The following is an 11,199-nucleotide window of genomic DNA, read 5'->3' as shown; positions in this document are numbered from 1 at the left end:
GGGGAGCAAAGCCATGGGCCGCCTAGGGCACCCAAAAGCCCTTCATCCGGCTCTGCCTCTGAGCCACTGAACTTTTCAAGAAGCATCATCTACAGCAGGCTACAGCAGGCTGTTACTCTTGGCAAGCGGTCAGGCAACCGAAGGACGGGAGGAGAAGCTCCTGCGTGGGAACCAGGGTTCCCAACCTCCAGGCAAAGACTAGAGTTCTCCTGGAATGGCTGCTTGGAGGATGGACTCTGGCATCGCACCCTGCTGAGGTCCCTCCAAGTCCTTGGGGGCAATAGGGAGGGATATCACCCACAAGTCCACCTGGACGGCCTCCAAGAGAAGTGCACCTATCCCACCATAAGCTGCTGAGGGGTCCAGCAAGACTGACAGAGAAGCATTCTTCCTATAGACCCTCCATCTCAGCCACTAAAGCAGGCTTCTGAATCTTATCACCAGTCTGGAAGCTGGACAGAAAGGGTCAAGGGGAAGGGACCTTGAGAGGGGGAAGGAAACATGAATCCCTGCATTCTGCATGTCCCTGTATTCTCCATGGTCTCTCCCTAATTTCCACAGGATGCAGGAAACCGAAACCCCCAGAGGCCACTTGCAGCCCCTGGTCATGATGACATCCGCTTTCCCCATCCCCCAAGGTGCTGCTCCAAGGGGTCTTCTTGTCTCTTCCTCACCGGCTGCAGGGTTACCATGGGGATGGAAGGAAACATCTGACCTCATAATGGTTCTGTTGGCAATCCTGCCTCACAGTGCTTATCTTGGCCAGTCCTTTGCGAGCAACTGGTTATCCAGAAGCGTTTTAAAGGACTCTGTGTGGAGTGGTGTGATGGCAGGTAGGAAATTCTTAAAACGACATCTCCCCGTTCTCTGTTTCCCAGTCTAGTCAGCAGAGGCCATCTTGAGTGGCTGCCGGTGGCAGGTGAAAGAAGGCGAAACAATTTTAAGGAGAGACTATGGCCGAGAGAAGAGAAAAAACATTAAGAATGCAGCTTGAGCGACAGAAGCAAAACAAGTCACAACAGTGAAGTCAAGGGCACTTAGTTGAGGGACTGCAAAGGCTCACTGGATGGATTCCAGTGGGACTTTTAGGCAGGTCCACGTTTGCCCAGTGTATCTTATGTAATTCTTTAAAATGTAAATGATGACAATGGTTAGAGACCACACATGAAGAGGGGTTGGGGGTGAAGGAGCAAGAGAAAGAAGATTAGGCTCAAGGATGTTATACGCCAAAGATGGCTTTGCCTCATCTTTATACATGGAGGGTAAGATTCCCTTGCCTTTGAGGAGGAATGGGTGTTGTTGGGACACTGATTCTCTGAGAGAAACCCACACAGCCCCAAGCAGCTGCTGGCCTTGGAAGGAAGCCCTGGGGAGTAAACCCCTGGAGAGCACCTGCCATAGCACGAGGGTTTAGCCTAAGGGGCCCGTGATAGATTCTGCGAGAGGAAGGATTCCTAAGAAAGGAGGGATTTTCAGCTGTGGGCTGGAAGAACAGACGGGCTTAGCTTGACATGCTTTGAGCAATTGGAGAGTAGCAGCAAGATCTCCAGGTGGGTAGCAACATCACACTCTCTATGCGTAGAAATAACCTCTCAAGTGCCCACCATGCTAGGCACGTGGAAGGGGCAAGCAGGTCACCCTGGAGAACAGGAGGGAGGGAGCATGGATTGCCCCCAGGGAAACACCAGAGGGTTCTTTAGATAGCTCTTTCCGTGAACCACATGAGCACCCACCAAGGAGATGGTGTCCCCAGTGGCTATGACCTAAGCCCTGAACAGGGCGTTTGGGGTCCAGATCTGGCCAGAAGCAGAAAGCCATTTTAGCTCAACCTCCACAGGGGCTTCACAATATGAGTGGGCTCTGACAAGGCCCTTGTAGGGACTGCTGAGAGCCAGTATGCCAGCACTCCAACGCGCAGAGAGTTCAGGCAGCTTGGGGTTGATCTGGGAGCTGCCTGTGGCTTATGGTTGTTGGAAGGTTCATAAGCTGAATGCCGCATCCATTTCTTTTTTTTGCGGAACATTCTAGAGAACGGGTTGAGGCGTCGCCTGTCGGCAGGGCAGGTCGCCCAAAGGAGCCCACAGCCGCCCCAGGGAACATCTGGGCAGCAGAGGCTTCCCTCCATCTTACGGCGAGGGACGAGGCCTCGCACAACCAAACACGTCACCTTCGCATTGGACGAGGAGCCAGAGTCGGAGACGGAGCTGCCTTTCTACCAGCCTCCGGAACTGGTAGCAGCAGGATTCTTTCCCCCAGTGGAAGACACCCCGCTCGTCGCCCGAATCAACCGGGGCTTTAGAGGGCAGAACACCTCCCTCAAGCCCAGGCAGGGGGTCCCCCTGAGGGGGTCCCGGAGGCTGGTGGTGTCCAACATCGACCCTCTGCCACCCATAAATATCAACTTCCGGAGATGAGCCAGGTGAGGTTCCACCCCTGAGGGGGAGATTGAAACAGAAGGCCCAAAGGAGCCCCAGCTGAGGCACATCTCTCCCGTTTCTTGTGGCATTGCCCCTGTTCCTTCCCCCTCAGTGTTTTTCTTCTGAGGTCTACTGGATTAAGAAAATTTGGGATTTCCAAAAAATGTTGGATCCGAATGCTTTACCTCTATTGGGATCCATGTTTCCTCCCCCCTCCCCTGGGAAACCTGCATTTTTTGCAGCTCTAATAGACCTGAACAAAAACAATGCATGCATTCTCCCCCCCCCCCCGCCCCCCCCCCCCACAAACTTAGTTGTATCAGTCACTGGCAGCAGCTCTTCCAGGTCTCCTCCAGCCCTGCTCCCCATTGAGATTTGGAGGTGTGACCTGGGGAATGAACATGGGGCCTCCTGCATGGAAAGCGTGTTCTCTGCCTCTGTGCATCAAAAATGTCTTCAACATTCTGTCAATCTCTTAGCAAGACCAAGACACAAAAGCTAGTGGTTGTTCAGGCTAGAGCTCGTTAAGCAGTAGGGAGGGGCTCATTCCAGTGGATGGAAGTCCTTCCCACACTACAGGACGCAACTGCCTTGCCTGCCGGCTGGGACAGGCTTTCTTGTCAGGCTTCCCTCTTGTGGTGGCCGAGCCACACCCTGGTGCTGCGTGGACTCAGTTGTGCCGCGATTTGCCAAGTGCAGTTGGCAGGTGACACCTTACTTCATCCACTTGACCCCCAAGCGAACAGGGATCATTTCCCCAGTGCTGCTCTTAGGGTTGTATTGAGCCCTTCGCATGGAAGGAAACCTCCACCTGCACGTACTCTTTTTCGAAGCAAAGAGATGAAGCTCGATGTTACACAACAGCAGCAGTAACATTTCTTTCCATTTATCTTGCAGTTTCCTTGGGCACTCAGGATGCTGTGGTGGTGTTTCAGCCTCATCTCATCACATCAGAGGAAATCAGAAACCAAATCGAAGCTGTAGGTTTCAAGGCATCTATAAAAAAACAGCTGAAGCCTCTCAGACTGGGTGCTATTGATGTGCAGCGACTAAAGAACACACCTGCCAAATCCTCAGAAGGAGTTCTGCAGGAACACCCAGAGCATGTGCACTGCTTAGAGACTGCTAAATTCAAAGTTGATGGCATGCACTGTCATTCATGCGTCCTCAATATCCAGAGCACCATATCAGCACTCCCCTCAGTAACTAGCATAGCAGTTTCTTTAGACGACAAGTCTGCTGTTGTGAAGTATAATCCCAGCCTAATCACCCTCGGTGCACTAAGAAGAGCCATAGAATCTGTGTCGCTGGGGACTTTCAAGGTCAGCCTTCTTGATATACCTGAAAACTCTGAACTCTTGAATGTGCCCCAGTCTCCAGTGAAGTCTCCTCGGAGCACCATGCATCCCCTGACGACCGTCACGGTGATAAATGTAGAGGGAATGACCTGCAATTCCTGTGTGAAGTCAATTGAGGGCGTAATTTTCCCAAAACCAGGTGTGAATCGGTATGTGTGCCACCTCTGCATCATAATGGGACTATAGAATACGATCCCACGCTCACCTCACCAGAGGACATGGGCTTTGATGCATCCTTGACAGGTAATATCATCTGCAGATGAGTCTGGCAACTGATTACCTTGATTTTTGCAAATGAATCAGAAGCATCTGGTTGAATCCCATTCCAGGGGACTTCTTATGAGCCATCTGGCCAAGTTTGAGACTCAGTCCTAGCATTTCAAGTTGGCTCTGTTGATGCCAGGCCCTCTTGTAGAACTTCCTGGTATGGATCTTCTTCAGTGTCTCCTTTCCTTGCCAGAAAGTTTTATCTGCAGCTTCCAGAGCACATAACCCCTTGCTACAGTGTGGGATTGGAAGTGCAATTCATACGTATAATTTCTGCTGCCCTGCGGCTGTTTTGGCACGTGGAAAGGGGGTGGGGCAGGGAGCACCTCTTCTTGTGGTGCTGCAGATCAGGCCCTCACAGCATTTTTAAGTCCTTAATTTGGGGCTCTAAATGGTGACCACGTCTCTGTGTCAGACACGAGGAAGCCATCTCATACAGCTGAGCCTTGCTTCCTCACTTGAGAGATTGCGGGAATTACCGGCACCAGAGGTACTGGGGAGGTAACAGAGGCAGAAATTTGCACTGGTTGTCCCTAAGCTCCAACTTGTCCATAGGAACAGCATACAAGACGGGTGTGCCAGCTGCTCTAGCAGGGTAGACTGTGCAAGTATCCTTTCCCTGTTCCCTTAATCTGATTTATATTGAGCAGAAGAGCAACAGTGCTCTCTGTTTATGTTCCCGTATTTCTTATATATAAGCCACTCTTCTACCACAGTGCTTGAAGCAGCGTATAAATCAAAACAGTACGATAAAACAGTTGTATGGTCAAAACAATGAAGCCAACACAAGCAATCTTTGTTTTGGATAATGGCCGTCTCTGTTTTCTCAGCCTCACTATTAATGCTCATAAAGTTATTCTTGAAGGCTTCTGTTCAGCAAACAGTAAAATGTGTGTTGTTCACAGGTGAGAGGAATGACATGTGCCTCGTGCATTCATAAAAGAGAGTCCACGCTTATGGAAAAAAGGGTTTTTTTGTACATCTCAGTGGCTCTTGCAACCAACAAAGCCCACATTAAGTATGATCCTGAGATTGTTGGCCCTCGGGCTATTTTACAGATCATAGAGGTAAGTTGTCTTGTGAAAGCCAAAATGCCCTCAAACCAGGCTGGGGAATTGACAGGTGGGCAACTCTGGCTCAAAAGGATCTAGAATCTATGTATAAAGGATTTGACTTCCAGACATTCTTGCTAAATTTATTATGGGCACTAATTAGATAAAGCAATTGTATCTTTATTATAGAAAATTATAGAACACGCACATACAAGATAATGGACGCATATAACACACACACATACAGGCCTAATAAAAATAGAGAGAATTATACAGCGGTAACACACGACTGGACGAACAGGGTGATAATTACCGATCGTAGTCTTCGAGGAAGGCTCCAATGGCGACGTATAAGGGAGATGGGGGAAGGGACCCTCAACTGATAAGGTATCGGGGGAGTATCTAAACAGTAGGACTGGGGTACTGTAAGATGCACACCTGTAGAATGTTGGGTCAGAGGTTATAAAGTCTACCTTGACCCCTAAGGGGGTGGGAGGTTCAGGGGCGGATGACAAGGGGTCAGCATGGCTGATGGCTGGGGCTGATAGGCAAAAAACATCTGGAGAGCTACCGTTGGCCATCCCTGATATAATGATAACTTATTAAATAGGGTAGAGTGGGCAGAAATGGGTTCTCTCTCTCTTCCAAAATACTAGACCCAAAGATCCCTGGATGGAATCTATGGAAGGTGCTGCAGGCCTTAACCAAGCCACCTTTTGAACCCTTGAGCTCTAGAGAATTAAGAATCCTGGAGTTCTCTAGAGTTTATCATGGGAAAGGAGCCTTTCTTGCTGTGGAGTTCACTGCCAGAGGATGTAGTGATGGCCACCGGCACGGACAGCTTTAAAAGAGGACGAGACAGATTCATGGAGGATAGCTCTCTCAGTGGCAACTGAGCCATGGTGTCTAAAGGGAACCTCCATGTTCAGAGGCAATGAGCTTCTGAATCCCAGTGCTAGGAGGAAACACCCGGGGAAGGCTTTGCCTCTGTGCCCTGTTGCTGGCCCTCCAGAGGAACCGGGAGGCTACTTTGTGCTGCAGGAGGCTAGACTAGGCAGACCACTGCTCTGATCCAGGGAATCAGGTTCTTGACTCACGTTTTGCTGACCTCTGTTTTCTCCAGGTGAAGCAATGCCGGTGACTAAAAAGCCTGGCAGTACAGTCATTGCAAGTTCCATTTATCAGAATGGGTCCCTGCTGGTTTCTGCAACTCATGTTGGGACTGATACAACTTTTCCCCATATTGTCAAACTGGTGGAAGAAGCACAGTAATGAATATGGAAGTAAAGTTTCCATCTCATTTTTGCCATGATTCAGTATGGCAAATAGGTGGCTTAAATTTTAACTTGTACTTAATTCCCACTGGCATCAGTGCACACTTAAATCCTTTACCAAGTTGTTCATTAAGATGGGAGACCTGTTCACTGATTCAGCTGCTTGGTATGCTGGCAGCAGATCAATTCAGATTAGGTACACTGACAACTCCTACGAGAGCTCTGGCTGAGCCAAGGCCATTCCAGCAGCTGCAAGTGGAGGACTGGAGGATCAAACTTGGTTCTCCCAGATAAGAGTCTATTATTTAGCCACTACACCAAACTGGCTCTCTAGAGGGGCCAAGAACCCAGGCAGGCAGTATCCCCCAGCACCACCCTTTTAAAAAATCGAGGTATGACTTCCTCATCTACATTTGGGTAGATCCTTTGTGTGAACCATATCCCCAACACCACGCACACACTCACTCTCTCACAAGCATCTCTTAAGTGGAGCCAGCAGAAATTTGTAATCCCATAGTGTTAAAACTATGAGTTATGGTGAATATTCTGCGATCTGTTTTTTGTTTCCTTCTCTTTATTGTTGGGTTTTATATGCTTCCCTTACGATTACGTGATGTTCCACCATGCAGAACCCATTCATTGCTGCCATGACCGTATCAGGAGAGTCGTAGAGACCGCAAAGAGTACAATGACGATTGCACAGGCTGAGCTCATGGGCCTAGTGAAGTGGGCTAGAAGCCTTGGGTGGGATCAGTGGCTGAGCCAGAGTATGAACCTTACCATATGAACTATTCTATTCGGGCCAATAACTGGGCTTAATCTGCAAAATATACCGGTGCCGCCTGTGTTACATTTTTATTGAGTTATGTGGTGGTGTTTAATTGTAGAGTATTAATTTTATTGTTGTATTTTAACTGTTTCTAGGCCTGTAATCTGCCCTGAGCCCATATGGGGGAGGGTGGACTATAAATCCACTAAATAAATAAAATAAACCTGTGCTTCTGCAGAACAGATACCCTTGACCAGGGAGTGTGGGGGTTTTAAGAAGACTCTTACGCTGCCTCTCCAGAGAACCTGGTCAAGGCAGGTCACATCTTAGAACAGCATTTTGGAGAAGGGTAGGATCCCCAAACCCCTTTGGGAGGTTGCTCCGCAGCTCTCTTGAGGGCTGGAGAGAGAACATTGCCTTGCATTGTCCCGGGAGGACCTCCAGCAGTCCTCCAAGGATGAGGAGGAAGCCCTTTCAATTCATGTACTCAAAAACCTGTAATTCTGTTGTGGTAAAATCTTTATTCTCGCACTGTGAACTGCCCTAGGTGTCAGCATTGGTGGAGAAGCAGGATGTGAATGCTCCATATCTTAGGATTGGGCCTTTTCCTTCACTGTTAGTTTTGTTCAGTGCATTTTGCCCAAACCTGATAAAGGGCTGCTGTCTTCTCCCCTTTGTTAGCTACAAGAAACCTACACTGGAGAAATATGAACTGTGTGCCTCCAATCAGACGAGGCTGAAGAGCCCTTCGGAAATCTGCGTCCACGTTGGCATTGATGACACAGCACCAGTCACCCAAACTGAGTCTTATGGGTCGCATTGTCAACTACAGCCGAGCTTCGATAAACTCTCTCCTCTCAGACAAGCGATCTCTCAGCAGCATCGTCCTCAGCAAGCCAGATAAGCATTCGGTTCTCACCGGGGGCTCCCAGGAAGAGGATGATACAGTCATCTGAAAAGACCTTCTCTACGGAGTGGGCTGGGTCTTCCCTCATTGACCGATCTCTTGGGCTGGCCTGGCTGTACTTTTTAAGTGCTATTTTCTTGGGACTGAATTGCCCACTTGAATAGAGTGCACATGCACACATCTAACTAACATGCACATGCACACATCTAACTCAAAGCATAGACTGTATCTGCACTCCTTTGCCAGTATTACCACCTGGAGCAAAAGCAGAATGCAGCCTCATGCACTGGAAGCCAAAGATGGCTTTAGCTTATCGCTTGGCTGCTCTTCAAATGGCTGTCTGATAAAGAGGTCCATATCTTGTGCAGTGCTGACTGAACAACTATTTTCATCACAGCGATATTGAGCTTAGAGGACTTGAGCTTCTCCCTCCTCTCTCTGCACACCACGATTGACGCCTGCCCTACGCCCAGAGGAAGGCAAAACACCTCCAGGATCACTGGGTCAATCTGGCCCCGAGGAAAATCCCTTCCTGAGCCCCAAGTGACGATCGGCATTACCCTGGGGTGGAACCTCACCTGGCTCTGATGTGCATCTCCGGAAATGTATATTTATGGGTGGCAGATGGTCGATGGTGGACACCACCAGCCAAATGGATGGGCTTGAGGGACGTTGTTCTGCCCTCGGAAGCTCCAAAGGATTCTGGCGATGAGCGGGGTCTCTTCCTCTGGGGGGAAGAACCCTGCTGTTATCACTTCTGGAGGCCGGTAGGCAGATGGCTCTGGCTCCGGCTCTGGCTCCTCGTCGAGTTTTAAGGTGACGTGTTTGGTTGTCCGAGGCCTCGTTCCTCAGCGTAGGATGGAGAGAAGACTCTGCTGCCTTGGGAAGGCTGTGAGCTACTTTGGGCGGCCTGGCCTGCCGACAGGAACAACGACCATCTTAACAGCCTCAAGCCCTCTTTTTTTTTTTTTGCCTTGTCTAGACCCTAGTGGTCTCTTCCAACTCTATGATTCTATGTTTTTTAAACAAAGAAATGGATGGGGCAGTCAGGTTATGAACCTTCCAGCAACCATAAGCAGCAGGCAGCTCACAGATCAGCCTCAGGCTGCCTGAACTCTCTGCATGTTGGAGAGCTGGCATTCTGGCCCTCATTCTTGGCGTAGTTTTGAGGGAAGCATCCCCCATTCAGAGGTGTCTTGGGCAGCCTGGCTGGGGGTTGGTCTCGCCTCCAATGGATGGATGGTGCAGGCAGTCTGGGTTCTCAGGATCTGGCAACCCTACACCCCCTCACCTCCTGGCAGTGAATAGGGGGACCTGGCAGCACTGCTGTGCTCGTTCCCAAGCCGACTCCCATTGGCTGCTCAGCAGTGCCGGATTAAACCCTGTGAAGGCCCCTAGGCAGTCGAAATCTTGGGGGCCCCTTCCAAATTATCTCAGAGTCTCTGAGTGCCCACCCCACCGCCCATGGTCCCCGCTGCAGGCACCTTTTCTAAAAGCCCCTTTTGCTAAACTGCGGCGGAGAGGTGGAGAGAGGCAAACTTCACGGTAATGCCAGCAGCAACCGCATCAGGTAAGTCAGGCAAAGAGCAGCTCAGTTGCTGGCTGCTCATGCAGGGTGCGGGGGGGGGGGGAGGTCTGGTGGGGAGAATCTAGCCGGGGGCCCCTAAAGGTGTGCGGGCCCATAAGCCAGTGCCTACATAGCCTAATTGAGACTCGGGCTCCACTCATCAGCCAGGTGACAGGGGAAGGGATGCACCGATATTTGGTTCCTCTGCTGCTTTGAGCATACTGTTGAAATAGAAGCGAAATCTCATTTCTGTGCAGCCTGGTGGATATATGCCTGTAAAGGCGCACGGGACTCTCACCCTGGCTGCTTTGCTGGTGTTGGGACCCGGATTGGGGTGGTTTGTTTCGAGAAGTGAGATCACAGTATTCAAGTTTTCATTTATCTGCAGGCTGAGAACAATGAAAAGGAAGACGATCTCGGACTACCTTGTTGGGGCCACAGCCAAACGTGCAGCGATTGAAGATCTCCCCCCATCATGACCCTGCAAATGGGAAATGCTGAGTTAGAATCAAGGGACTTTATCATGTGCAAGAAAAGGGGACCGAAACTCACGTGTGGCAAAAGACAGTGGAGGTAAGAGTCCTCCAAGCTATCAAAGGCTTTTTCCACGTCGAGGCTCAAAATAAGAAAGTCTAGTGTATTAAACGATGCTTAAAGATTTCCGTAAATTGTCAGATAAGTCCCGTGACGGCATGAAGTCCATTTGGTCTGTGTGAATGTTTTGTGTAATAAAAGAGTTAAGACTGTTGTCAGTGATGACTGTGAAAAATTTTGCATCTTGCTTAATGAACGAAATGAGTTTGTAAGAACCAGGGAGAGTAGAATCCTTGTGTTTTTAGGGATAACAATAATGTTGGTCCCCAGCCAAGTGCTGGGTAGAGAGAGAGAATGCGATTACAGGTATCTGTGAGAGGTTCAGTTAAGATGGGGATAATGTTTTAAATAAAATTCAGCAGGAAGTCCATCATCCCCAGGAGATTTGCTAGATTTGAGATTTGTAATAGTGTTTCTAATTTCCTGGGAAGTGAAGGGGGCTTCCATGAGGTCACAATGATCTAATCTTAATTTCCAAAGGGAAGGAATAGATTCGAGAAAAGAGGAATAGAGTCAGTGGCTGGATTTTGGGAGCTATAAAGCTCAGAGAAGAATTTAGTGAAAGAGGTTAATATCTTCTGTGAATTAGATGTGAAAATGCCTTTCTAGGTCCTAATGAGGTCCCTAATGAGGTCCCTAAAATTAGAGGAAACTTTTTGTCTAACCTTCCAAGAAAGGATTCTTAGAGTTTTGGGTGTATTGTACCAATATTGCTGCTTGAGAGATAGAAGATTACTTTGTATTTTGCTTACCACAAGAATGTCCATTTTTTTCCTTTTGGCTATGAGTTGATGATAAACCTTAGTGCTACCTGTGGTTTTGAGTTTCTGCTCTAAGGAATGGATATTAGTTAGCAAGTCTCATCTTTTTTTTGTCTTTTTCCTTGTTATAGAAAGAAGCAAGTGAAATGATCCTCCCATAAATGACAGCCTTCATCGCATCCCATAATACTGTCAAGCGGGCTTATTTCTGTAACATGGTGGTTTCTTAGACA

General features: G+C 48.9%; 1 protein-coding gene across 1 annotated transcript; it reads left to right on the top strand.

The window, feature by feature from the left end:
* The first annotated feature begins 2,410 nt into the window (after positions 1–2,410).
* On the top strand, positions 2,411–8,041 carry LOC132578933 (copper-transporting ATPase 1-like). The gene is given in 5 exon segments (XM_060249101.1): positions 2,411–2,419; positions 3,251–3,917; positions 3,920–4,018; positions 6,218–6,362; positions 7,819–8,041. Coding segments are annotated over 5 exon segments (1,143 nt in total).
* The last annotated feature ends 3,158 nt before the right edge of the window (positions 8,042–11,199 follow it).

This window comes from Heteronotia binoei, chromosome 11 (assembly GCF_032191835.1).
Source record: "Heteronotia binoei isolate CCM8104 ecotype False Entrance Well chromosome 11, APGP_CSIRO_Hbin_v1, whole genome shotgun sequence".
Lineage (NCBI taxonomy): Eukaryota > Metazoa > Chordata > Lepidosauria > Squamata > Gekkonidae > Heteronotia > Heteronotia binoei.
This window is presented reverse-complemented; position numbering and strand designations above follow the sequence as displayed.